The sequence below is a fragment of the Lemur catta genome, chromosome 15 (assembly GCF_020740605.2).
Source record: "Lemur catta isolate mLemCat1 chromosome 15, mLemCat1.pri, whole genome shotgun sequence".
NCBI classification, from domain to species: Eukaryota; Metazoa; Chordata; class Mammalia; order Primates; family Lemuridae; genus Lemur; species Lemur catta.
Window position 1 is genome coordinate 19,393,398 of NC_059142.1, and position 27,908 is coordinate 19,421,305.

Consider the following 27,908-nt stretch of genomic DNA (forward strand, 5'->3'; position numbering starts at 1 on the left):
GGATGTCCCGACTGGGCACAGGCTGGAGCTGATGCTGGAATAGCTCATGCCAGGGCCATGGGCTTGGAGCTAGGGCTGAGGTACATGGAGGGGCCAGCGGGGGCCGTGGGGGGCGTGGGCTCCAGCTCCATGAAGGCCGAGTAGAGGGTGGTGAGGTGCAAGTCACCCAGTGCCCCGGAGCCCCCACTGCCTGGGGGTGCCAAGTCACCTGCCCCACTGCCTGTCTCTGCCAGACAGGGCCCGGGGGGAAAGCAGTGGGGTGGGGGTGGGGGTGGTGGCATTGACGATGATGTCGGAGACGAGGTCACCAGTACCAGGGGGTCGAGGGCCAAGCTGTCATCCTTCAGTTGTTCCCACAGGTTTCCTAGTTGGGGAGGGTAAGGAAAGAAAGAACAGGTGACACTGGAAGCACTGCAGGAGCCCTGTCCACCCTCCTCCCCAGGGCCCTAATATGCTGCAGAGAGCAGGAGCAGGGTGACATGCAGTGGGAACAGATCTTGGCACTAGCTGTGTGACCCCTGGCAGTTGCTGAACCTCTCTGAGCCTCAGATTCCTCCTGCCATATAGCATGGTCTGAAAGCCGTAGATTTAGATGACCTCTGTGGCTCTTTTGACAGGGGGCATTGGGGCGTGTCACAGACTTGAGAATTGCCTACTGGAAGGGTTGATGCAAATGCTGTGCACTGGGGTTTAGCCTGGGGAACCCCCAGGAACTCTTCACTCTGGCTCCTGCCCAGGCTCCAAGGAAAGTGGATCTGACCTGCCCAGACCATGGATCTGCCCACAATGCACTGCGGGACCGATAAGGAGGATGGGCATGGCTCCCCGGGCCTCCTCCACAGCAGGGCCTTGGGGATGGGAGCAGAGCCGGGAAACACACCTTGACTCTGGGGAACAAACGGTGCTGCCACCCGGTCCCTCTCTGTGCCGTGTGGCCTGCATCATGGCAGGCCAGGGCCTGGAGCTCCTGCCCAGGGTGTCAGGCTGCAAGGTCTGGAGGAAGAGGGCCTGGCTAAACACTGGATTGGATTTGGCTGCCTGGGTTTCAATCCTAATGCTCTCTCCTACCTCCGTCACCATGAGTAAATTACTAAACGTCTGTGTGCTTCTGTGCAATGGGATTAATAATAATCCCTCCTATCCTCCAGCCCAGGTGAGAGGGCACACACGAAGCGACTAGCATGATGCCTGAAATTTAGGAAGGGCTTGAGTAAATGTTTATGTCTGCAGCTCCCTCCAAGGCTGCGTGAGCCCTGCTCCCCACTGCTGGGCGGTGCTGAGATTCTATGTGCGCTTTTCTAATAATAGCTTCCCAAGACCTGGGCCATCTCCTCATCAGCTTGGGAGCCCTCTGAGGACAGGCTGCCTCACCTGCTTGTGGATGTCCCCACCCCAGTGGGCACAGCGGGGCAGAGGCCTGGTCATCTCCCTGCTCCAAACTTCCTGTGGTCAGGTACTAGTGCCCGGGGGTGCACTGGGATTTAGGTGGGAGTTGGGGGGCTTGGCCACATGCAGACATGGGACAGACAAGATGGTGTGAGACTTCTGTCCCCAAATCTCCCCAGGACTTGCCCAGCTCTAGGCCTTACATTCCTCCAGGGGGAGGTTCGCTCTCCTTCTGCTTTAAGAGATGAACTCTGACAAAATGCAAATGCTTCTGGGAATGTTCAGAACGATTGATCACTCACGATCAGGTATGGAATAGGACATCGAGGACTTTCGGGCCTATCTAGAGCCGAGTGTTTTGATGACGGGATCAGCTGTGACATGTTCGGGGCACCAGGAGGAAGGAGACAGGGCCCGGGACATTCCTCTTTGCCTCATGCTCCGGATGGCAGGGAGCGAGTGGGAAGCTTGACACCCCTGTCGTCTCGGGCCTTCTCTGCTTCAGTTGACCAGAAACCCAGCAGCTCGCGCAGGCTGCATCCTGGACTCTTGGAAGGAATGGGCCACACGGCCACGTGCCCCTCTCCAATCCTGTCCCACCTCCCTTTTCCCACCCCTGGCTCACCCTGGAAGTCAAAGTCGGTGAGAGAGGGGTTGATGGCATCCAGGTCGGTCCCGAGGTCTCCATCTGGCAGGAGGGTGTCGTGCACGGTCCTGGCTGGGGAAGGCTCGGCCAGCAGCTTAGCGCTGTGGCTGGGTGGGGTGTGGGCAGGCAGAGGCGAGTCCTGGGGGGTGCCTGGCTGGGCCCGCAGCTCCAGGTGCCCGTCTGACTGCGGGAACAGTGGCTGCGGGGGTCCAGGAGGGGCCAGGCCCGGTGAGAGGTGCGGGTATGTCTGCCCATAGCAGGACGGTGCGTGCCCCCCAAGTAGGTCCTGCAGGGGGTTCTTGCCAGGGATGGGGCCCGGAGCTGGATGGAGGGAGTGCAGTGGCTGGGAGAGCCCAGCTGGGGGTGCCAGGGGTCGGATGGAGCCTGAGCCTGCCAGCCCGGGGGGCGGACAGCCCAGCAGCGGGGAGCCCAGCTTCTCCCTCTTGTCTCCAATGAGGCTGTCCAGCTCTTCTGAAAGGCCCAAGAGAGAAGGAACACTGTGAGGCCTCCCTCCTCCGCAACCCTCCCCAGCCTTGGAACCCTCGCTCTCCTCACTCACCAATTCTTCGTTTTTTTTAGGCTCGTGGGTACCCGGGGCCCTCCCTCTCGTGGCCAGGCCGGCCTCACCTGGCTTGGCCATGCTTTTGCGCACGGCAATGGGATCTTTCCTCTTCCACTTCTGCAGCTCCTCCTGCATCTTGTCGATCTTGGCCGGGTTGAGGGCCCACAGGCAGCCCTTGCGAGAGGAACTTCCCGATTTGTTCTCTACCTTCTCGAAGCACTTGTTGAGGGACAGGTTGTGGCGGACAGAATTCTTCCAGCCATCGGGTGCCGTCTGCCAGGGCAGAGCAAGGCGAGAATTCAGGCTGAGGTCAAGCAGCCAGGGCTGGCTCCAGATCTGGGCCCTAGAACATTCCTTCCTTCGCCCCCTCTGGGCCCTTCCGTCGGGGGGTGGGGGCGGGGGGGGGGGAGGGTGAGCAGGAACCTTGACCACAAGTTATTTTCATCTAAAATCTGCCTTCCTCCTGCCCCTCCATCTGAAGTCGGACCAGTCCCCACTGGGTCTCCAGGCCTGTGCGTGGACCCCTCTGCGGAAAGGGGACTCACTGCTCCGGGGTCTCCTGTGCCAGCTTTGGGGACTTAGGATAAGGCTACGGAATGTTCCTCTCCCGGGTCTGCCTCATCCCTTCTGGGGCAGACTTGGGAGAAAACAGAGACGGGTGAGGCTGGCAAGGGTGTGCGCGCGCACATGGTGCACACAGGCTGTGAGTCTGTCATGGTTGTGGTGTCCGGAGGCGCAGTGTGCATGAGCGTGGGGACACACAGCGCTCCTTCCGGTGCCATCGTCATCTCCTGGGAGCGGGTCTGTGAATTCCTGAGCGCGAGGACGGCTGCGTGTGAGAAAGTCTCTCTGGGGGTGCGCGTGGGTATCCACGACGGTATGAGTGTGTGGGCGTGAGTGTGCACATGCGTGTGCCCGGGGGGCGTGCCCTGGAGAGGAGGCCAGCCTTCAGGCGGGGGGTGCTCGTGCCAACAGAATAAACACCCATTAAGAGGCCCGGTCATGCCACCAGTGCAGTAATTGTGCCCAGGGAGGGTTGTAAAAACCATTAGGCTGACTCAGTTGGGTGAGAGGCGGAGGTGGGGGTGCCAGTGGGCCCCCCGCCCGCCCACCTCCAGCGCTGTTCCGGGCTCTGTGACAGCCCTGAGCCCAGCGTGGGCTGACGCTGGGGAGGGCACCCGCTGGGGCGCTGGGGCTCCTTCGCCCTCATTCCCTGGTCCCTCTCCCTTTCAGCCCGAAGTTTCTGCTTAATGAGGGGCGGCCACTCCCTCCTCCCCTGCTCACTGGCCCCAGGGAGCTGCCACGCTGAATCACGCCCAGCAGAACCGGGCCCTGATGCCAGCGTCACTCCAAGGCGCTGGCAGGAGCTGCTGCAGCCTTTCTTGGGGGCAGCTGGCCTGGGGCTGGGGGCTGGCTGAGATGACCACCAAGGCTCCCAGGGTCACCAGGGAGGATTCTTGAGCCACCAGGCCAGCCAAGTGGGGATTTACCTTTGACTCCCACGACAGCCCCCAGTAGGAGTGAAGGCCATGTCGCCCCATGGGCAGAGTTAATGGGCACTGGGGCCTTTTATGGCCCTATAAATCTGTGACTTCAGGATGCCAGGGCAGCCCCCACCCCAGCCACTTCCTGTTTGAAAGAGGCATGGTCAGCACTAACAATTATGTCCAGCAGTTGGACACTTCTCCAGTCCCACGTCCCTGACTCATGGGGCTACAGGACGCCCACAGCAGCTGCCTGGGGTATGAGTGCTGCCCACCCCAGGGCCCACTCTGTCCTTGCCCAGAAAAATGACCTACAAATGGGGAGTGAGAGATGGAGTGGGCAGGGGCCCTTTGAGCTAATTCCTTAGGTGGGTCAGAGAGAAACTGTCAGAGTTGGAAGGAATCTATGTGCCAACTGGTCCAAGACGACCATTTTACAGACTGGGAAACTAAAGTCCAGAGAAGAAAGGGCCTAGCCCTAGATCACACGGGCTGCAGTGACAGAGCCCAGACTACAACTCTGTCCCCTCGCCAAGAGCCCTGCCCAGATCGCCCCACAGGGCCTGCCTCACCATCCAGTGAGATGCTTTCTCTCTGAAATCAAATGTAAATTGGGGAGCGAGGGAGTGATGCAACTGGCTAAGAACAACAACTAGAACCCTTAAAAAAGCTGTTAGACCTCTTCACTCCTTAGCCCCATAAAACAAGGATTACACAGCTCCCAGGAAAAATAATTAAGCCAGGAAGGTGAGATGCAGGGAGGGGCTGGGGCCAGCCAGCAGTCGGCAGGGAGGGAGGGCTGAGAGGAGTGGGTGGGGCCCGTATGAAGCCCAGGAAGACCCTCCAAAATCTGCAGGGGTTGGGGAGACTTCAGCCCCCTAACCTGCTGGGGTATGGGGCAGCCCCAGATACAGGATTGGATGCTTCTCAAATCCCAGAGACAACTCTCCTGCCTCCTCCTCTCCCTTCCAGAACTCTGGTGGATCAACATACTTTTCCATTCCTGGCCAGACTCTGGCCATCTTGCCCACTCCCCATCTGATGGCAGCTCAGCAAGTAGGAACTTGTTTGAACATCAGCCTCGAGTGATCCCCAGGCAGCACGATTGGGTAGATGGTTAGGTGGCAGGGCTGGGAACCACCCAGTGGCAGGTGGAGCTGAGTTCTGGACTACCTGGGTCTCAGCTCCCGTCCTCTGACAGGTAGAGGATGAAGTTGTGTTCACCAGGGTGCAAGTCTTGGAGAAGGTGCCCACACAAGCTCCTGTCTCCACCACCCCACCCCAGGAGAAGGGGTCTATGCTGGAAGGTTTGAGGTATATGCAGCCAGGGGAAGTGGGTGGTGCGTGAAGCCAAACAGCTTGACTCAGTAACTGATCCCACCTGCTGTGTGACCTTGGGCAGATGGACCACCCTCTCTGATGTGTTTGCCTATCTTGGGAGAAGAGCACCTGTCTTGTCTCTAGGGAGGGAGTTGGGTAGAGTGCCCGGAAGCCCCTTTTGTAGATGACAGGAACTAGAATCTAGTTATTAGGTTCTTCCCAAGGAGGTGGGGGGAGAGTCGGGTGAGCCAGCCAGTTCCCTGGGACACTCAAAGACCATGAAGCCCACACCCCGCTTTCTGGCGGAACTGCAGCTGGGCCTGCCGCCCACAGAGGCAGATCCTAATCTCACTGGGAAGACAACGGGTTCCTCGGGCCCAGCATCCCCAGCTCCTACCTACATCGCCCCAGCCCCACAGCATCCTGGGGGTAGTAATGGGGACAGTCTCTCATTTCTTCCCCAATTTTCTCTCCCCACTTGGGGTAGGTGAATGCTTGCTGAGACCCGGCAGGACTGACATGTCCGCCTTCCCCCAGCAGGTCTGCCTCCAGCCTGCTGTGTGACCTTGGAAAAACAGCTTGGGCTCTCTGTTCCCCACATGCAGCCCCTTCTTTAGGAACTCGGTCCTTGTGAGGCGGGGACGAGGGACAGTGTGTGTGGTGGGAGACAAACCCCTCTGGCTTTCGCTGTGATGCTTCCCCCACCTCTTCCCCCCAACTCTGGCCCCAGAATGGCCTGGCTTGGGGGGACTTGGCGGGGTGGAGTCGGGGTGGATCTGGGCTTACCTTGAAGTAAGGGAAGTGCTCCGTCATAAAATTATAGATCTCGCTGACAGGAAGGCTCCCGGTCTTACTGTTCTTAAGGGCCATGAAGATGAGGATGCTGAAGACAGAGAAAGCCCCTGAGAGTCTGAACCTCTGGCCAGTTCTGAGCCCACCCAGAGCCCCTCACCCCTGTGAGAGGCTCTGTGAGGTTGGAGTTGAAAGGTGGAAAAGAGAGGGGTTGGGAAAGTGTCCACTGAAGCGCGTGCTGACGTCAGGAGTTACAGACATACCAGGGTCTTGTGGAATCTGAGAAACATGGGTTGCCATCCTGGCTTGGCCACCCACTAGCTGTGTGACCTTGGGCAAATGCCTTAACCTCTCTGAGCCTCAGTTACTTCAACTTTGAAGGGAAGAAAGTAATGGCTAGCTCAGAGTCGTGAGGATTAAAGAGGATGCCTAGCACACAGAAGGCACTCATTAAACGGAAGCTGCCATCACCAGTCAGTCCTCAGCCAATTTAATGAATGTTGAATAGTAGGGAGGGAACTAAGGTTTCTTTTCTTTATTTTTTTGAGACAGAGTCTTGCTCTGTTGCCCGGGCTAGAGTGCCGTGGCATCAGCCTAGCTCACAGCAACCTCAAACTTCTGGGCTCAAGTGATCCTCCTGCTTCAGCCTCCCCAGGAGTTAGGACTATAGTCACGCATCATCTCACCCGGCTCATGTTTTCCAATTTTAGTAGAGACAGGGGGGGGTCTCGCTCTTGCTCAGGCTGGTCTCAAACTTCTGACCTCAAGCGATCCTCCCGCCTTGGCCTCCCAGAGTGCTAGGACTACAGGTGTGAACCACCGTGCCTGGCCAAGGAACTAAGGTTTATTCAGCCCCTAAAATGTGCCAGGTGTGGTACCTACATTCTCTTACTTAATCCTTCCAACAGCCTGAATTGCTGCCCCCCAATCTGACTTTTTTTTTTAAGAGGAATAAACAGTGGCTTAGAGAGATTAAGCAACTTGCCCAAGGTTTCACAGCTAGTAAATTCCAGAGTCCGGTCTTGAACCGAGTTCTGCAGGACTCGGAGGCCTGCATATGCTCCCTTCTGTGCACAACCCCACCTTTCACAGACCCCTTCTCTGTGCTCCTGGATGACGTGGGAGTTCCTCTTCCTTCCCCGAGGTCACACTAGCTGATGATCTGACCCCACCTGGGGCCTCGCACACATGAGGTCAAGTGTCACTTGGTGGGATGAATGAAAGGGCAAATGGAAGGGTCTCCTGGACAGGCTGGGTCTGCTGGCACTTAAGACCCCAGCCCCGGAGAAGTGCCACTAGATCTGGCAGATGGTGGATGACTGAGTCACATCTGCAGGCCTCATCCCTCATTTACTTCCAGTAGGACTTTGAAGTGGGGCTTCTCTCTATGTCTGGGGAGGGTCGGGGGAAGTAGGGAGCATCCCCCCTAAACTGTCGGCCCCAGGCCCTGGGCCCCGGGAGGTTAGAGCTCGGCAGGCTCACCCCAGGACACCACCATCTGCTGAGCTGAGCCACAGACATAACTCCCCAGGGTTAGACAAAAGGCCAGAGGTGGTCCAGTCTGTCCCCCAGCCTCCATGCAGGGACCCTCTCTTCAGCACCCTCCGGAAGCCCACTGGGTATGACTTCTACCCCCTGCACTTGCTCTCATACCCAGAAGATTCCATCCCTCAGTTTCCCCAGGGGCCCTCCTTCCACCCCAGGAGTGCTGGGAGACGTACCTGTAGGAGTAGATGGGTTTGGGGAAGAGAGGCTGGTGCCCATCGGTGCTGGCCTGGGGTGCGATCCGCTGGTACGGATAGTGTGAGGTGCCCAGGTAGGGCACAGGGTAGCTGCCGCCACCCGGCGAGTACTGTAGGGGTCAAAGGGGACACAGTGATCACCATGGTTCCCGGCCTTTCCGAGGGGGCCTCCCCCTCCCCCATTCATATACATCCAGAGAAGGAGCTGAGGCCAGAGTCTCCTCCCCCTGGTCCTGGGCTCCGCCACCCCTGTGGCAGAGCGATCTGAGGGGGCAGCCAGTGGTGTGGGCATCTGAGGGCCTGTCAGATCCACTTTCTGGAACTCAGGATCTCAGAGTCCTCAAAGCCCCCTTTCCTCCAGCTCCTTCCCCCAGCCCTGTAGGTGCTCTGGTTGCCATGGTGAGGGAAGGAGCCTGCCTGGGCTGGAGGGTGTGAGGGGATGAGGGCATGAGGGGCAGCCCCCTGCCCCTGTGCCCTTCTGGGCCGGCGCTCCAGGCCTCCCTTGCATCTCCTGGGGCGACTGGGCCGGAAGTGGGATGTCCAACCTGGGTGTTTGCCAGGCAATGCCACCTTTTACGAGTTTCAGTGGCTCTTTGAAAGGGCTGGTCATGGTGGTGGGCAGGTGGGGGTAGGAGGTGGTTTTATGGCGCAGGGAGTGGCTGCGGTGCCAGGGATGGTGTTTTATGGGGGCAGGGGGTAGGAGACTCTGACTCCCCCAGCTGCTCCAGGCTGCAGTGCTCTTTCCAGGTCACCCGAGAGACACTTAGAGCCTGAGTCACCCTCTCTCCGGGCTCCATAAAGCCCTGGGTGCGGCCATCTTGTTCAAGAGGGGGTGTGGACAGCAGAGGGCATCAAAGCAGGGCCAGGCATGGTGAGGCCATTTAAGGTCTGGTGGCCCCTTATCCTGCTGTGGCTCAGTCCCTGACAGGCAGGCTGCCTCGGGGACATCCCCTACCCTGGGTCAGTCTGTGAGCCTCAGCGTAGCTTAGGCCATTCTAGCGAGGGCCCTCAGGACAGGGAGGACGTCCCCTCATGCGGTTCCTTTGCTTCCCTCCAACTCTTTCTTTCCCCCACAAAGCAGGCAGTCTGACACCCCCCCCACCCCCACCCTCCGCCTGCCTCCCAGTCTTGGCCAAGATCAGGGCCAGTGCCAGAGAGCTGGGAGTAGAACCTGCTCCACAGGCAGGGCCTGTCTCAGTGCCAGGCTGCAGGTGGATGGAGCTGGGCGCTGGGCAGCCACTTGCTCTGTCTTGCCCGGTGACTCCTGGGAGCTGCCTGGCTCCTCTGGGGCTCTTTCCTTTCTCTTTTAAAAATCCTCCATCCCGTGCCAGTGTGGGATGACTACTTGGCATCCTGTACATTTGGGAGGAGCCGAAGCTGGGGTGGGAGAACGGGCCAAAGACGATGGGAACTTGGAGCCCTGCAGGTGGGAAGGCCCCCAACCCCACACCCGGTGCCCACCCTCTCTAGGCTACAGGGGGGTTGAGGCCAAGGTCACAGAGCAAGATGGTGGCTAACTTAGATGGGAGCCCTTGCTCCCTGCCCCACTCGGCCTTGTGTGTCACACCACATACTCCTCTTGTCTCTGCCTCTGCGCCTGTCTGGGGTGCCCTTCCCCTCCCTCCCGTTTTGGTTTACACCACGGCCCTGCCTGAGTCCCAGCCCCACTCCCATCTCTGAGACCTCTCAGGCCCCGCCAGGGACTCAGACAGGCCCACCCCTAGAGAATGGCGATTGCTTCCCTCCCCAGTAGCCACTGCCCCCACCCAGGTTGGCCTGGCCTTGAGGTTCAGGGCCCTGTTGCCCTCACCTGCCCACGCAGGTGTGCACACACACACACACACACGCACACATGCTATCTTCTGAGCTGGGAAGCATGCCCACTTGCCCACTTGCCTCAGACCCACCTGGTGGAAGGGGGGCTGGGAAGGGCAGTACATGTGCTGCAAGGGGGGCTGGTAGCAGTACATCCCGGGGCCACTCTCCAGAGCTGGGGGCTTGATCTTGACCTCTGACCCCTGCTGGAAGAGAAAGCAGATGACCAGGTTGGGCCTTATTTCTCTCCCTTTCTCTTTCCCATGTCCTGAATCTTACACAAAAGCAACCCCCCACGCTGTTTCCCCCAAAGCTTATTTCTGGAGAACATCGGAGAATAGAGAAAGGCAGGAATTTTCCCAAGAGAACTCAGCAATTTAGTGGTGGCGCTGGGGCTGGAACTGACAGCCTTCCCTATCCCTCACTTCCCTGCAGGTGAGAGGCTGAGGCTGGGCGGTCCCGGGAAGTGCGGGAGAATTGTCACTGGTGACAGTGAGGCTGGGGTAGGGCCAGAGATCTGCTGGAACGGCACAAGGGTGCAGTGCCTGACCCCACTTACCTGGCTCTGGGTCCCAGCCTCCCCGAGCAGGTCCTCAAGAGACAGCTGGAAAAGGTGGCAGCCCTGGAATCCCCACCGAGGAGCCGTGGTGAGGGGAGCACGGGGAGCGCCCACTGCCTGTGGCGGATCCAGCTGTGACCCCTGAGTCCCTGCTACTTCCCCTTCCATCAAGCCCCAGAAAGCTCCCGCAGGCTCTCTGGATGGGCTCTGGGTCCTGGCCATCCCAGCTCAGAGCTTCTGTTCCTTGTGCAGGGAGTCTGCCTGCTTGCCGGTCTGCGTGAGCTTGTGTGTTCTCTCATGCTGGGCACAGGCACGTGGTGACTAGACTCTGGCTTGCCATGCGTGTGAGGCCCACGTGGAGTCCCCAGGCCCCACCACGGAGCTCTCCCCTGAGTAGGGACAGGAGCATGCTCAGCTAGGCCTTGGGAGGTGGACAAGCCCAGGAGGAGGCCCAGGAAGGTGGACAACCCCACTCTTCCTGGGGTTCCCTGGGGCCTTGGGAAACCAGCATCTGGGCCCAGAGGGGCAAAAAAGCCGTGACCTCTTTCTGGGTGTGCCCTGGGGTTGCTGATGCAGAGATTGCCACGATCACAGAATCCCAGGCCCGGAAGGGCCAAGAGCACTGGTGTCCAACCCCTCATTTGAGAGATGATGGGGCTGAGCCCAAAGAGGGGACGCGATGTGCCCAAGGTCACCCAGCAAGTCGGCCGAATAGCCATGTGTCTCTGGAGCTCTTCTCCACTGTGCGGGAGGGTGAGGGTGTGGGCCCAGTCCCAGCCTCCCACGTACAGGCTGGCAGACACCTTGGGCAAGTCACTTGGCCTCCATGAACCTCAGTTTCCTCATCTGCAAAATGGGTAGAGTGGGAATGCTCTAGAGGGTTGTTGAGAGGATTAAATGGGGCACCGGAAAGAAAGCACCTGGCAGAATGCTCGGGAGCTGTTATGAGTGGACATTTGGGGGCAGTGGCTGAGATGATGGTGTCCTCACTGGGGGCCGCTGTCGTGCTCAAGGGGCCTGAGAAGGAGCTGTCAGAGGGCTCCAGAACCAGAATAAGGTCCTGTCCTGGTCACATCTGCCCCTGTCAAGCCTGGGAAACAAGACTTTGTGGGGGTGTCTTGGGGCTGGAATGGGGACCTGTTTGCCAGCAAGAGGTGAGAAGGGCTGGTGGGCATCTGGCCGAGCCCACTCAGCCACTGCCTCAGGGACCTCCGAACCAGAGCTGGGAGTGGGGAGCAAGCTCCGTTAGTCCCCCTCTTGCCAAAGCAACAATACTATTGTTGCCAGGTAGTGTTCACCTTACTTTTCCAAAGAGGCTCAGAGAGGTTAGATGAGCCCAAGGTCACACCGCTTGGAGGTCCAGCTGTGGGAGGACATGTTTACCTGCCAAGGTGCTTTCAAGGTCTTTCTATCAATACACCCAGACCCCACTCTGGGCAAAGAATGGGGCCAGGAAGGGCCCCTCGAGAAGACTTAAGTCCTCTCTCAACTCGGCACACTGAGGCTGGAGAGGGAAAAATTGTGCTCTGTGGCTCCTCCTAAAACCCTTTCTCTTGGCCCCTGGAATGTGTTTTTCTTCTCACATTTGCATATGGGCATGCAGGTCTAGCTGGGGATTCCTGACACTTAGACAAACAGCGAAGTCACACACTGGACTCCTGACTCAGGAGCCTCTGGGAAGCCGCCAGCTTCCTCAGCCTCACCTGCCTGCCCCATAGCCCCCTCCACATTGAGCCAGGCCGGCGCCCCCTCCCCAGCCGACCTGGAGGCCCCAGCTCTCTGAGCCTGCCGCTCCCCTGGTGCACGCTGACCTTGAGTGGCAAGGTCTGAGAAGGGAAGGCGGCAGTCTGGTCTCCGAGGACTCTTTCTGGGCTGTCAGGAACCTGGCCAGGCGGGAGGTGGATGCCCACCGGCCGTGGTACTCACCAGGACTTGGGGGCTGTGCTCCTGGCTGGGGTAGGGGAGCCCGTTGCACCAGGCCTCTGCCGAGAAACCCGGCAGGAAGGCCTCGGCCTCGCCCACGTCCACGGGGATCTCCTCGAAGGCCTCCAGCACCCCCGGGGTCTTAAAGGAGTGTCCATCGAGGGCCAGGGCGGTCTGGGCCTCGGGGAAGACGTCCTCGTGGAAATGCCGCTTGTACGGGTGGAAGGGCACATGGCTGCCCTTGAGGAAGCGCCCGGGGCTGCTCGCTGAGCCCTCCTCAAAGCCAAAGCCAGGATACTTGTCTGAGGGTGACAGCCGGAAGGGGCCCGGCCCGGGGCCAGCTTGGCAGTGACCTTGGACTTGCTCAGGGCCTGGCGACGCAATGCTGGGGCTGTGTGGGGGCAGTGAGGGTGTCCTCTCCGGAGGGCCGTCGGGCACAAACGAAGAGCAACTGAAGCCGGCGTGCTTCTGGGTAGACAGAGGGTAGAGAGCCTGTGAGTCGGGGCTGGACCAGGCCTGGGGACCTGCTGGGACCCTACTCAGTGCTTGGGTGAAGGAGTCTGTGGCTGAGCTCTGAGCTCTGAGGAGCCCCCAGATGATGGAGAAGGTATAGACTGCCCTTGGGAGCCCCAATCTGATGAGGGCAATACTGCACCTAAACCTGGGCACCCCAAGGCTGATGGGGCACCACAGCCCTGCCCCGGGAAAGCCCCAGTCTGAAGAGATGAGCAGGGCCTACACCTGAACGCTCTGGACCTCGCGTCACTGAGTACTCATTTGCGGGTAGAAGGGACAAGACAAAACCTGGGAGGTCCCTGGCGGGTGTGGGTGACTGGTCTACCTGCTGCCTGTGCAGCCCTTAGACCTTGGCCTGAGCCTGGGTCTCAATGCCAAGTACTTACGCTCTGCGGGGCAGGAGAGCCTGGGAGGCCCGGCGCCTGCATGAGGTCCCCTTGGCGCTCACCCTCCAGTCTGGCGGGGCCCGGCAGCGTGACGTCAGACTGCGGTGGGAGTAGCGACACCATCACCCAGTCCTGGCCTTGGAGAAAGCCGTCTACAGTGAGAGTGAGGATCAGTGTCCAGGGGTGACCAACCCTAGGGCCACCACCCCAACTCCCATCCTGTCCCTGGGCTGGGACCCTGCCTCCAGCCCATGTCCTGACGAGAGGGAGAGACAGAGACACAGAGAGAAACTGAGAGAAACAGAAGGAAACAGATAATGAGAAGGACAGACAGAGGGGACATCCGTGGAGAGAGAGCAAATGGAGCCAGGTAGGAGTCCTCAGAGGAGGACGCTTGGCTGTTTCTGGGCTCTGCGGCTGCAAGGACTGAACCAGTCAGACACTGGTTCCCAGCGAGACCCTGCCTCTGGCTCCTCGAGCTCTCTCTCCTGTGTCTACCACGGAGGGCCAGGCGAGGTGACATCGGCAGGCAGTCTCCATGCAGGGGTCCTGAGGGGAGGGGGATCTGGGCATGGGTCAGGCTCAGATTTGGGGTTGGAGCAGCCCCCACAATCCAGGTGACCTAGCCCTCATCATAGGCTGGTCCTGTGGTGTGACCCTCGAGGCCTTAGCCTGGCTGGTGTGACCACAGTGTGCAATTGGGGACTCAAAGCATCCTGGTTGTCTGGGGGCCCTGTGAGCCTGGCAGGCACTGGGGATGCCACCAGCCCACGCTGGAACATCTGGCAAGTGCTGTGTTGCTACCTATGTCCTACAAACTCTCTCTCACACCTGTGACTTTGTGCAGGCTGCTGCCCTTTCTTTTCTTTTCTTTTCTTTTTTTTTTTGAGACAGAGTCTCGCTTTGTTGCCCCGGCTAGAGTGAGTGCCATGGCGTCAGCCTAGCTCACAGCAACCTCAAACTCCCGGGCTCAAGTGATCCTACTGCCCCAGCCTCCCAAGTAGCTGGGACTACAGGCACGCGCCACCATGCCCGGCTAATTTTTTCTATATAGATTTTAGTTGGCCAGATAATTTCTTTCTATTTTTAGTAGAGATAGGGTCTTGCTCTTGCTCAGGCTGGTCTCAAACCCCTGAGCTGAAACGATCCACCCGCCTCGGCCTCCCAGAGTGCTAGGATTACAGGCGTGAGCCACCACACCCGGCCCCACTGCCCTTTCTGGCCTTTAGTTTCTCCCTAAAAAACTAGGGCCTTGGATTAGATGAGATCTGAGGGCTTTTTTTGCTCAGACCTTCTGGAATCACAGGAGAACTCTGTCCCCAGCACAGTGGAGTGGTTCAGAGGACTCGGGGCTCAGCCCTTCACCAGCTGCGTCAGCAAAGTCTCTGCACTTCGGCACCATGGGCCACAGAACAGGGGGAGTGAGGGGCCTGCCTCACGGGGTGCTGTGAGCATCAGATGGCGTCAGGCACCGAGAGAATTTAGCATGGTGGCTCTCGTGTAGTCAGCGCTCAATAAATGTCACTTCTCATTATGAATGTCATCGTTGGTGCGACTCTTACTGGTATTACCCCAGCTCTTTCCTTCCCTCACCACCTGCAAAGAGTGGTGCCTCTTGAATTCACGCCTCCTTGCCCACCTGGTCTTGGCTAAAAGCCGCCATTTGCTGAGGGGCAGCTCTGGGCTGGCCACTGTGCAAATTCAGATGATTTTCTCACTCGTTTATCAGAACAAGCCTGTGAGGAAGGTACATTGTTAACTCCACTTTCCAGATAAAGAAACTGAGGCTCAGAGAGGTTAGGCGACTTGCCCAAGTCACACAGCTAACCCTTGACAGAGTCAGGGTTTGAACTTAGACAGGTTTGACTCCAGAGTCTGTGCTCCACGTACGGTTTCTTCATTTGGTGGGAGTCAGAGTCAGGGTGGGATAAGCAGGGGGGCCAGGCAGCAAGTAAAGCGGGAGGTTTACACTTGCCCCTTCTACCCAAGACCCCCTAGAGCCAGAGCAGGGCAGCTGTGCCATTCCGAGGAGCTCTGGGAGGGAGGGACGGCCTCATTGGCTCCGCGGTGCCCAGCCCAGGTTGGCACATCTTTGCTGAATAAACCATCAACACACCTCATTTAACAGAGGGTTAAAGGGGCAAGGAGGGAAGAGACTTTGCCCAAAGTCCCACGGGGGATCAGTAGCAGGGGGCTGGTAGCTGAGGTCCAGGTCAGGGGCTGCTGCTGGGAGGCTCCCCCGCCCCTTCAAGAGTCCCCACCGCCCTTCTCGATGTCCCGGTGCCTGCTCACTCGGCAATGCTAAATGTGGCGTGACCGGGGAAGCGCCGAGCTGGCCGTAACTGGACACCACAAGGGCGCAGGCATGGGGCCCGAGGTGCGGGGCAGCCCATCTCCGGCTCCGCATGACTGCCCCGGCCTGGCCCCTGCTCCCTGGACAGCTCGGGCCTGCCTGCCACACCTTGCCCCGGCCCAGAGCTGCCTTCCCAGGAGGTGGTGCAGTGGGCTTGGTGTCTTCCCAAGGCGTTCTCCAGCTGCTCCAGATGCAGGGGTGGGGGCTCTTCCTCCCCCCAGATCTCAGGATTTGTAGCCTGGCGGGGGTCGGGGGGATCACATGGTGGCTAAGAGCCAGGGTTTGGATTCAGGAAGACCTGCGTTTGAGCCCCAGCCTTGTCACTTTCTGGCCGTGTGATTTTGAACAAAAGGTGTCATTCTCTGTACCTCACTTTCCAAATCTGACAAGTGGGCACATGGGCCCACCTCACAGGATCATCATGAGCATTAAGCGAGAAGACGTGTATTAGGTACAGACATGTAGAAAATACTCAGGGACACATGTCATACAGCTGGTCTCAGTTGGCCAAATGCAGCTGGACGCAAGGGCCTCTGGCCCCGGTCTCTACAGTTTCCCTGATTCCCACTGCTCCAGGCCTGGCAGCCCTGCGGAGACTGGCGATGACCCATCCCCAGGTGGCAGCAGCTCTTGCCAGCCCTCCCAGCTGTCTGGCCTTCACTCAGCCTGGCCTCAGGGGTCTCAGACCTCGGCCCTGCTCCTTTGCAGATGTGAATCTGGGGAGGCCTCCCTGAGCCCCAGCTCTGGCCTGCACCTCCTCTTGAAGTCCAGCCTGCCCAGAACGATCCTGGCACCTATTCCCTATTTCTGGGACATTGTCTGTAGCCCTGGCTGAGTTCCTGCATGTCTGAGCTCTTGACCAAGGCTTCAGTTCTCAGCCATGGCTTTCATAGCCTAGCTTGGCTAAGCCACCATCCCATCTCCTCCAAGCCCCCAGGGACAGGATTAGAAGCAGGGAAGTTACTCAGAGTTCAGAGGCCCACCCTTTAATTTGCACTGAGGATGCAGAAGTCCCTGAGTGGTCCTCAGTCCAGGGTTTCCTCTGGGCAGATTTTGTAAGTGATGACTCCTGATTTGGTGACCACGATGCCCCTTTGGGCACTTCAGCTGAATCTCTGTTCTACACAAATGAGGCCCAGAGATGAGGTTAAGTGACTTTCCTAAAACCACACAGTCCAGGAAAGAGGGGGCCCTCCACCAACTGTATACAAAAGGGCCCTCCTGCCTCAGGGGCTGGGCAAAGGGCTTCTGATTGGTGTCTACGGGGGACTCCTGTCCAGCACAGGGAAGGGCTCACTGTGGAGTGAGGGACGAGGCTGCCTGGGCCCTGACCCCTCCCTGGAGTAGCCCGCAGAGCTCCTGAAGCTGGATGATCTGGGGTCAGGACTGAGTTTGAATCCCAGTAACTGCGGTTGCGCAAGCTGCTTAACTTCCTTCCCTGGGCCTCAGTTTCCTCGTCTGTAAAATAGGGCTAATAATACACACCTCTCTGGAGGATTAGATGAAATATTGCTTGTAAATAGCTTAACACATAGTACATGCTCAATAAATGATAGCTATTATTAATAATTAGCAGTGGGACAGAGTTAACTTAAGGCATGAGCTCTAGGGGTGGGGGCAGGGAGAGCAGAGGGAACACCTCCTTCCTGCCCTTTCCTGCCTCCCACCTCCATCTCCCTGACATCACCCTCCCTCATTGGCAGAGGCTCAACTTCCCTCCTCTAGACTCTCTGGCTTCAGAGGTCATTGCGGCCATCCCCCTGTGGTAGAGCCAGTGCCTGCAGAAACTCCCAGGGATTCAAATGGAAAGTGAGGGGTGACTCTGTCACTTGAATCCCTCAGGAGGCCTCCCAGACGGCCTGTGTCCTGCGGCTGGCATCTGCATTCAGAAGGAATCCCTCACAGAAGTCAAACCTGCATCCTGGCTGTTTCAGTTTCAGGGAGCACAATGGGATGTGTGTGCAAATATCAGCGAACCCCTGTGGGAGACCCAGTCAGTGCCCTCCCCTCTCAGATCCCAGGAGCTACCCCAGGTCACTCTCATGACCCACCTCTCAGCACGACACACAACCTGCCCCCTTCCTGGGCTGGAGGCCTGGGCTGTCCGTGGTGGACTGTGCCCTGGGGCTCTCCACCGGTAAGGATGACCCTCATCACAGCTCCACACCCACAGAGCACTGCGGCTTCCTCTGCACTTTTGTATCTGTTATCTCATTTCATCCTCACTTTGCCCAGAGGGCACGGGCAGTGGTGTGCTGCAGCCAGCTGGTATGGGGTGGTGCGAGCCCGTTGTGCCTGTCTCTTCCCAACTCCGCATCCAGTGAAATTGGCCCAGATCGGCCGTGGTGGGAGTATTTGCCCATGGAAATAAACAAATACTACAAATCAGACTCACTCTTTGTTTTTTTCCCTTCCTTCCTTCCACCCTCCCTCCCTCCCTCCCTCTCTTTCTTTCTTCCTTCCTTCCTTCCTTCCTTCCTCCCTCCCTCCCTCCCTTCCTTCCTTTTCTTTTCTTTTTGTTTTTTAAGAATGGAGTCTTGCTCTGTCACCCTGGGTAGAGTGCAATGGCATCATCTCACTGCAACCTCAAACTCCTGGGCTCAAGTTATCCTTCTGCCTCCGCCACCCAAGTAGCTGGGACTACAGGCACGCACCACCATGCCCGGCTAATGTTTTTTTATTCTTTGTAGAGATGAGGTCTTGCTATATTGCCCAGGCTGGTCACTCCTGGCCTTAAGTGATCCTCCTGCCTCGACCTCCCACAGCATTGGGACCACAGGTGTGAGCTACCATGCCTGGCCTCTTTCTTTTTGAAAGCTGATTGGTGAACATTTACCACTGGCAGGGGTACAGGGTCATCAACCCCATTTTTTAGGGGAGAAAATTGAGGCCCAGAGAGAAGAAATGACATGCCTAGGGCCACACAGCTAAGACCACATCTCCTGACTCTCAGGTCTCGAGAGCCCTGACCACACACCCATACACTCACACTCCAGGGGCGCGACCCTGAAAATGCTGGCGAAGGCCACTTGATATCTGGGCATTCTGTTCACCCTCCACCCTGCATGATCCCTGGGAATGGGAAAGATAACCTGATCCCTGGAGTCAGAGGGAAGAAAGAAACGGCCAGAGAGAGGAGGATGACAAGTGAGAAATTCCCCAGGAAGCCTGACAACAGGATCAACGATAATCATTATTGCCCCTGCCCTGTGCTCCTCGACTCATCAACATCTCCACCTCTCAGAGACCCACCCCCAGCTCCTCAGGACTCAGGTGGAAGGGGCCGTTTGGGGGTGGGGACCAGGGGACACCCTGTTTGCTGGCTATGTGACCTTGGATAAGTCACTTCCCCTTTCTGTACTTCAGTTCATTTTGAGTAAAGTGAGGTGCTGGGACCATTTGCATCTAAGGATGCTGAGGCTGGTCCTGTGGAGGGGCGTACACCTGTGGGGGTGCGTACACCTGTGGAGGGGCGTACACCTGTGAAGGTGTGTACACCTGTGGGGGTGCGTACACTTGTGGGGGTGCGTACACCTGTGGAGGGGCGTACACCTGTGGGGGTGCGTACACCTGTGGAGGGGGGTACACCTGTGGAGGGGTGTACACCTGTGGGGGTGCGTACACCTGTGGAGGGGCATACACCTGTGGGGCTGTGTACACCTGTGGAGGGGCATACACCTGTGGAGGGGCGTACACCTGTGGGGGTGCATACACCTGTGGAGGGGGTATGCCTGTGGAGGGGCGTACACCTGTGGAGGGGCATACACCTGCAGGGGTGTGTACACCTGTGGAGGGGCGTACACCTGTGGAGGGGGTACACCTGCAGGAGTGTGTACATCTGTGGAGGTGTGTATGGTCCAGGGAGCTGTCAGCTGGGCCCTCACCCCTGTTCTGCCTTCTCAAGGGGACTCCCTGAGGAAATCCTCTAGGGGATCAGGGTGAGTTATACACCCCAGAAGGGAGGTGCTGATTTGTCATTCCCATTTTATAGATCCAGAAACTGAGGCTCAGAGAGGTTAACCTGACTTGTCCAAGTTCACCCAGCTAGTAAATTATGCTCCCTGGGATTCAGACCCAGGCTTCAAAGCCAGGATGCTTAAACACTATGCTCCACGGCCCCACCTCGGGAACACCTCAGCCTCCCTGCTCACACCTGAAAGGTGGGTCGGGGGCGCGGTTGGAGGTTCCCTTGGGAGGGTCTGTCCCTGAATCTCCCGTGGGCAACTGAGTCACAGGGGACAGGCAGGCCTGGGGCACCGAGGGCCCTCGCTGGGCTCTCTCCGTACTCCAGGTCCCCTCCCACCCGCTGCTTCCTACCTGCTCTTTATAAGCAAGGTGGGGAGGGAACTTCAGTTCCGCCTTAATGGTTTCTGTTGCTGGCTGTGGCAGCATGTTTTACGACGGGTGGGGCCGTGCCCAGGGATCGCCTGTGGCCCCACCCAGGGCTCCACCCCACCGGCTGCTGGGAGGGGTCCCCTGGAGCAGCTCCGCAATTATCTAGCAGGGGGTGGCAGGGAAGGGCCTGGGGGCTGTGCCGGAGGCTCAGGCACCCCAGGATACTTGGCAGTTTCTAGCTCCTTTCATCCCATCAACGTTGGGGGTTCTGAGGGCAACATTCTGACCCCTCTGGCTCTTACTCCTGCTTTGGTTTCAGGAAATGGGTCGGCTGCCGCTGTCTTGAGATTTGACTCAAGTGCAGAAGCGGGTGGGGACAGATGGGCCGGGGATGGGATGGGGAGAACAAAGGATGAACAGCAACCACATCCCCCAGGTGACACTTTCCTCCAAATGTGAGCCACGGACACCTGCAGCTGAGTCATTCCATCCCCCAAATCAGGTCTCTCCTAAAGCCATTTCCGTCATTCCCCTGCCTCTGGAAGTAGGCTGGTCCCAGAGCCGCATTCAGTATGCCCGGCTGAAAAAGCACTTGAGCCACCTTCCCTGCCCTGGGCTGACCTGGAAGTTCTTCCAGGTATCTAACCTTAATTCTTCTTGTCCTCTTGTCCTGTCCTTTCTGTCATTCACCAAGGGACCCCCCCCCCCCGCCGCCCCCACCAAGAGGCTGTTTAAGGGCAATAGATTCATCCGTCCTCCAGGGAGGATCCCAGCTTTGTTGCAGATGCCTGACTCCAACAGCTTCCTGTTCTCCTACTCTCCTTCGCCCAGTGCTCCTTCCTTTCCGCCACCCCTGGCCACCTCTGGGCAGCTTCCCATCCCTCGGGCCCCTCTCCAGCCAGTGCCACCCACCCCTGGCCCCAAAGGAGCCGGATTCAAGCACTCACAGTGGGCTCTGGGCCATGGCCATCACCGCTTCGGGGAGTCATTCAGCCAACAGCTCCCCAGAAGCCTCCAAGGAGGTATAAATACTCCCACATGCCTGGACCAGCCCCCTGCCCGAGGGCTGAGGCGGGGCTGCCTCCCCAGGCCAGGCAGGCAGGTCACATGCCCCATAAATGCCATAGGACCACAGGCCCTTCCCAGCAGCCCTGGGGAGGCCAACTGGGGCCTGACCTCAATGGGTGGGTGGATGGATGGGTGGATGGATGGATAGGTGGGTGGATGGATTGACAGATATACAGATGGACAGTTGGATGAATGGACAGATTCATGGATGGTCAGACTGACGGATGGACAATGGATGGGTGGAAGGCTGGACGGATGGACAGATAGATGGATAAATGTTCAGTGGGACAGACGGATGGATGTCTTTGACCTAACTGTGGATGCTTATTTTACAGATGGAAAGAAAGGGATGTTTCATTCCAAGGAAATCAGAAATGCTACTCCTCAAAACTCCCATCCATCCCTCTCTGAGACACACCTACTGGGACACCTTCTCTCCTCTGCTATGGCTGCCTGGTCTGTGAGCTCATCTCTGCTGGGTTCTCCCTGCTCCTTAACTGCCCCTTTCCAGAGACTTCCCGCCTAGTCACCCCCAGCCCCCAGGGATGTTTTGCTCTTACTCAGGGTGTTATTCACAGTCTGCCTTTTCCTCCCTCCTGCCTCCCTGCTACTCTGAGGCTATGAGCCCACCCCCACATCCTGCGCCCAGAAGCACAATCAGCTTGCCCTCCAAGGTTAGTGGTGGTGGGGGTGGGGGTGGAGTTATTAATTCCAAGAACATGATACCCTTAGAGGAGCAGTTTAAGGAAAAGGCCCTGCCACGCCCACCATCCCCCCGGATTGAAGGCATGACAGTCTGATGTGAGAACTGGCCTGGAAAACGACTCGGAGGTGGACAAGGTGACCTAGAACTATTGGGGACCTGACTGGAGAGCTGGGCACCTGGGGAGTGGGGACTTCTTGCCTGCTTCATACTCCCAGGGGGCAGTGTGCGGAAAGCAGTGATCTGAGGGCTCGTGAGTTCCAGAGAAGACAGTTCCCTCACATCCTCGTCTGCCCAAGCTGTGAGAGGGGCCAGGGTGGATGATGAGGTGGGGGATGATGGAAGGACCAGGCGGCGTTTCCACAGGCCGTGAGCCATCGCCTTCATCCTTCCTACAGTGAGCTCCCTCCAGCCCCACGGCTGACAGGTGGGTTGGGGGCGAGGGAAAGGGCTAAGGGAAGGGAAGAAGTTGCCGGCCATTAGCCTGGGTCCCCCATGGCCCAGGAGTCCCCCCCCATAATGAAGTCATCGGGGCTGGGCCAGGTTGTCCCGCTCCCAGCCTCCTGTGGGCTGTGTTGGTAACTGGCTGCGGAGTTGATTGAGTGTGGCAGTGATTGGCAGCTGAGGATTTGATCTGTGTGACCAACAGGGATGCCGGAGCCTTGTGTCGCCCCCTCCCTTAACCGGGCTGTCATCATCTCCCGAAGCCTTCGCTGAGCCCAGACCTCCGGCTGCCCTACAAAGCGACCCACAACTGTTTTTCCTCAAGGAAAGGACAACAGGAGGGTCCTCTCCCAGCTTTGCTGGCAGGGTGGGCTTGTCACGGGGTTGAAGCTCATTTCCTCCTTTATAACATGGGGTCCTTGTCTGTGCCCGGCATCCCTCACCTGGTTGTCCTGGGGACCCTGAGACCCAGAACTGCAAAGCGCTCAGAGGAAGTTAAACCAGCGCCATCTTGCCTGCTGCCCCTGCCTCCTCCCTCCTCCCCTGGGGGCCCGGGCCTGGGCCTGTGAGATCTCGGAAGAAGGATGGGGCTGAGAGCAATCTCTTCACCTCAGCCATTTGCCCTTTCCAGGGGTGCTTCCCGTGGGGGTGGCGAGAGGGCTTTCATCCAGCTGGTGGGCCCCCACTTGCCTACCCACCTTAGTAGGGACAATGAAATGGCCCAGGATCCCACCATCCTTGGGCCAGGGGCCCCTCGTGCCCTGTACATATCATTATCAGAACTGCTCATTATCATCAATCTATTATTAGGGATACGAATTCTGACACCACTACTAATAACACAGATGTAGTAGAAGACAGATACGTACTGGTGCACCTCCTCCCCCAATGCCATCCAACACAGAGGGCAGGCAGGAGATCGTCTCCTTGAACTTACCAAAACTTGGAGTGACACTTGCCTGAAGGCCCCTCCCACCTAAGCCCCTCTCTATCTGACAGATGGGGAAACTGAGGCCCCACCAGTGGAGGGGATTATTGCCTGCTATGCAGTGTCTGTGTACTGCTCCCTCCTCCAGGTGCCTGGGCAGTGTGAAGGCGGCTCTGAGCACTGAACCATGTCCTTGGAGAAGGGGCAGGCTCTGGGGCGTTCCCCTGACCCTGTCCAGCTCCTTGGCTCCAACCCCATCCTTTTCCCTGGACCATGCCCAGGTCCTCCTGGTCTTGGCATTGCCATCCCAAAGGATTTTCTCTCCAGAACCCTTCCCACCTCAGGCAGATTGGGCACTCTCTCAGGAAGGCCCAGAGAGGCAGTCACCTCTCTAAAGCCACATGCTCTCTGGGGTCCAATGTGGGCTCCAGGAACCCTCCCCAGCGGGAGCCGGGACACTACCCACTGCTGTGGTCACTCCAGCTCCGTGCAGCGGAGGGGCTGCTAAGTTGCAGAGTCTGATGGTTGGGTCTGATCACAGTGACGTGTGCATGTTTGTGTGTGGGCGCGCATGTGTGTCCTTGTGCACATCCTATGCCTTAGACTAATGGGCTGGTGCAGTCTGGGACATGGCTGTGGAATTTACAAGTGTAGGTGGGACCTTCAACTGTCTCCAGGCAATCCGGTTCCAGGGACACACCCCATTCTGTGAGTGAGTGAATGTGTGTGTGTGTGTGTGTGTATTTTGGTGCCCAGGCCAGCTGCAGTTTGTTGGAAGCAGTAGTTTCAGGCTGGGGGAGCCCTGAAGTCTCCTGGCAGGTGTGTGAGGGCAGGGCCCGAAGCTATCTGACTGTGCATCCTCCCATGAGCATGGAGTGGAGGGGGAGCCAGTCGGCTCTCTGTTGCATCCTGGGGGGGTCTGGAGGGGTGCCCACCCCCTGGACCTTCCAGAGTAGCCGAGTAGCTGGGAGAGCAGAGGTTCCCTTTTCTCTGTGACTCACAGCTGGCTCCCGAGTCAAGTTCCCTGAGAGATCACGATTCAGCTAATTCTCTCCCCAGCCCCATTAATCTGAGCTGACTAAGCAAGAGCCACTAAGGAATGACCCAGGGATGCTCATTCCTAAACAACCCCCCAAATCCCTGCTCCAGCTTCCATCCCTCTCCTGCCTTGGCCTGGCCATGCCTCATAAGATCAGTTGGGTCACAGCCCCCCACCCCCCCACCCTCGAAAGGCTGCCCTCGCCTCCTTTTGGGGCCCTCGGGGCGTGTCTCTCCATCGCCTCTTCATCCACCGCACACCTGCAGTGTGGAGGTCTGTCTGGAACCCCGGCTCGCTGCATCTGAACTCGTTACTGTGTGGTTAGCATCCAGCCGTTAAGGCCCAGAAAGGATCAGGAAGCTGAGGGCTTAGGGTGGTCCCAGCCCATCTGTTTTGTCCCACGGCTCTGGGCCTTTCCTCCACACTCAGAGCGCATGAAGGACATGCCAGGACCTGGTGGGGTGCTGGTGAGGGGTGTTGGACTCCAAGGGGACCTGTGACCTAGGGGCAGATGCATCCTGGGGGGTGGGAGGGGGATGGGGTTAGGACTGAAGAGCCGAGGCAGGGAGGCAGGGAGGTGGGGTGAGGGTGTGGCGGGGTCGAGGTAGGAGTGGGGGTGGGGGTGGGGGTGGGGAGCAGGAGGGGCTGGGAAGGGATGGAAGACGGGAATTAGGATAGGGTTAGGGATGAGGTTGGGGTTGGGGTTGGAGATGAGCACAGAGGTGGGGGAAGGGCCAGCAGATGGGGACAGGTAAACCAGAAAGACCCAGCTCATTCAGGGCCATTTGGCTGATGCTTCTGGGATGCATCCTCCCAGAGGTCATCTTGTCCTTCCCCTGCTCCTGGGCGTGTTGCCAGCCCAACCCCACCCAGCGCGGATCAAGGGCTGCCTCTCCACTTAGGAAACCACCTCCTGTGGTCACACAGTCCAGGCAAACTCAACTCAAAATGCTGAAAAGTCTCCCTGAAGTCTATCAACCTCTCCTGCTGCAGGAGCTGATCTTGGCTGGTAAACGCCCCTCTATAGGCCTCCGCAGGGACCCCGGGCAGTGACTCAGAAGGAAAGACGGAAGGGCACACCTGCAGGATCTCTGTCTCCTCCATCCTTCTGTTATGGGGGATGACAGGTGGCAGACGTGGCCTCAACCTCACCAGAGTGTGGAGCTGGAGAGAATAACAGAGGGGCAGCAGGCGTGGGTGGGGGCTTTGTGTCCTTTCCCACATGTGAGCTCCCAGGACATTTCAACATGACTTGGGAACAGTCCCTGGCTGTGTCCCTGGGCCCTGTGCAGGACATGGGCATTCTGCTGGTCCGTGAAGACTGGGTGTCAACTCGAGCTGGGAGGAAGGAAGCTAGACATCAGGAAGGACTTCCTGGCTAGGAAGGGTGGAGAGCTCCAGGGAAGTGGTGCTCTGTTGCTTTTTCTCAGAGGGCAGATGGGACTCTCCAGGGGGCCTAAGGAAAGGCTTTCCAGGAGGCAAAAGATGGCACATGACAGAAGGCAAGTGTCATCTGTGGGCTTCTCCCCTTGTCTTTAACTTTCTCAAGCCTTCTCTCTTCTCACAATGAGTGAAGAAGGCTGTTGGTTGGAGGCAATGTGGGGTCAGTGTGGATGAGGCCAAGATGGGGAGCAGGGAGGGGTCCCAAGCCCCCTAATCTTTCTCTCGCTTTCCCAGGACCCGTTGGTCCAGAGGATTCTGGGGCTCCCTGAGCCCCTGGGAAATAAAGTCCTCTGAGAACTCCCTGGCATTCCCGGGAGAACAGGTTCCTGGCTCTGGGAGGTGAGTGAGGCGCCGGGCCTGGGGGGGGCAGCGTGCCTCAGCAGGCCCTGGAGCCGGGAGCTGAGCCCGAGAGGCCGCATGGGCGGGGCGGGCGGGGAGCTGGGAGGGCATGCGCCTCTCCCAGTGGCTCCTTCGCCCCTGAGGATCCCCAACCTGGGGCAGCCCCCGCCCCCTCTGCCCCTCCCCAGGACCCAGCCCGGATCTGTCCCTGCCTGGCTCACCTTGGGCCCCTCATGGAGCCGCAAGAGAAAGGGTCCGGGACAGGAGGTGCTGCCCCTTCCCACATCAGCGATGATGCCTTTCCCTCCCTGCGTCCCGAGGGTCAGGGAATGAGGAAGATGGTAAAACAGTCTGAGCCAGGCCTGAGGGGGACAGGACTAGAAAGCAACACCACCCTATGATCAGCCCCGAGGAACTGAGGTTCGTCAGTGGGGCAAAGAGAAGGCTATGGGGACAGGTGGAGCTGGACCCTGCAGCAGTAGAGACTTCAGAGAGACTCCAGGAAGGACTTCATGACTGTAGGGGAACTGATCACATTTTCTCCTTCAGGGATTAGGAAAACTAGGAGGGGGCAGCCCTGTCTGGCATGGGCAATGACTGGCACAGAGGCAGGGGAATGGATGAGATGACTTCTCAAGAGGAGGAGCCTCTCCACCTGGGTCCTTTCCCGTTGTGCCTTGCCACAAAGCACATTGAAACATATCCCCCCAGACCTGTAGGTGCAGAGAGGAGGCAAACACACCCACTTGTTAGAGTCTATTCTTAATCCAACGTGCTCCTGTGGGCATTTAGGGAGGGCCTGGGGGACTCCACGGGGAATGCCAGATCTCACCCGATCAGCTGCGGGGTGGGGAAGGGCTGGGGAGGCTGGAGGGGGCTTCCTGCTGCTCCGGCCATTTCCTAAGGGCCTTCCCTGCCCACATCCCCAACTCTAGGTTCCAAAGGCCCAAGGGCTCTCTGCCTGACCCAGGCCTGCTCACCAGGACTCTTTGCCCACGGGGTCTTAAGGGAGAGAAATGTGCCCAGACCCAGGGGTATGGGGACTCGCCTCAAGCTCAGCATCAGCTCCTGGCCACAGCACCTGTTTGCCACCTGTCTGCTTCTCCACCAGGGGCATCATCCCCTTTCTGCAGCCCAGGCCTCCCCACGGGCCCCAGGCATCTAGCTTCCAGCCCAGGCTGCCCAGAGATGTTGAGTGATTCCTTGATCTGTGCACAGCCTTGGTGCCACCCAGCCCCCAGAGCTGGGCTCTGCCTTCTCCATCCGGAAAAGCCACTAGGTTGGGATCTTTCAGCTCTAGTTTTCTAGTTCTAGCACTTCTGAGTCCTCATTTTCTGCCAGCACAGGGTGGGTACGCACACCTCCTCCAACATACAGAGATACTCGCACAAAATCCAACAACGCACCAGAAAGAGACCCACGCTACAGCAAGAAGGATTGAAGCCGGATAATCTGGAACAGGGACGGGAGGGAGGGGCACGGAGGAGGGGGTCCCCCTTGGCCTCTGGGCACTCACCCGAATTCTGAGTCTCCCTCGAGCTGCGGTGAGAAGCTGGGGAGCACCCAGGTGTTCCCAGTTACTCCTGCAGCCCGTTAAAAAGGCAACCCCCCTCCCCATACCCTGGCCCAGGCCTGCTGGCCTCCACGGCTGACTTGGGCCGGGGCTCCTCTTACCTGCTCAGTGAAGCAGGTCGGCGTGGGGGCCCGGGTCTGGGGGGCCAGGAGCTCCGTCCGTCTGTCAGTCCGTCACCTCGGCCGTCCTGGTTCTGTGCTGACATCAGGTGAGGGGAGGCAGCTGCCGGGTGAGCCAATAATTATGATATCAGCTTCCCCTTGCCCCGAGGGGCTGCTGCCAAAACGGGGAGAAGAGAAAGGTGACTAAGAAGCTAGTTTGCTCCTTGGCTCTTGTTTGACAGGTACCGGCTCCTGTGCCCGCCCCAGCCGCGCCCCGGCCCCCCCAACCCCTCCCTCCTCCTGAGCTAGCCCAGGCCCCCTGTCCCTGCCAGCGGGCACAGCCTGTGGCTTGTGGAGGAGGGAGTTGTCCCGTGGCCCCCACCTGCACCCCCAAACAGGGATGTCAGCCCCCCGCAGGTGGGGCACAGGCCTGTCAGGGCACGCACATGTG

At 58.6% G+C, this 27,908-nt stretch overlaps 1 protein-coding gene across 1 annotated transcript; it reads right to left on the bottom strand.

The window, feature by feature from the left end:
- Nucleotides 1-44: 44 nt before the first annotated feature.
- On the bottom strand, nucleotides 45-27,642 carry FOXN1 (forkhead box N1). Its single transcript, XM_045525383.1, has 9 exons — nucleotides 27,458-27,642; nucleotides 13,132-13,268; nucleotides 12,233-12,697; nucleotides 9,840-9,950; nucleotides 7,912-8,042; nucleotides 6,185-6,281; nucleotides 2,660-2,867; nucleotides 2,012-2,503; nucleotides 45-364 (listed from the first exon to the last, which is right to left on the bottom strand). The coding sequence occupies exons 2-9, from the start codon at nucleotides 13,252-13,254 to the stop codon at nucleotides 45-47; spliced, it is 1,947 nt and encodes a 648-aa protein (XP_045381339.1). The 5' UTR covers nucleotides 13,255-13,268; nucleotides 27,458-27,642.
- Between the last annotated feature and the right edge of the window lie 266 nt (nucleotides 27,643-27,908).

Coding starts and splice junctions, on each gene's coding strand:
- FOXN1 (XM_045525383.1), bottom strand. CDS start 13,254: ATGGTGTCGCTACTCCCACCGCAGTCTGACGTCACGCTGCCGGGCCCC. Junction 12,698..13,131: donor GCTCTCCTGCCCCGCAGAGC/GTAAGTACTTGG, acceptor CTGTCTACCCAG/AAGCACGCCGGCTTCAGTTG. Junction 365..2,011: donor CACCGACTTTGACTTCCAGG/GTGAGCCAGGGG, acceptor CTCCCCAACTAG/GAAACCTGTGGGAACAACTG.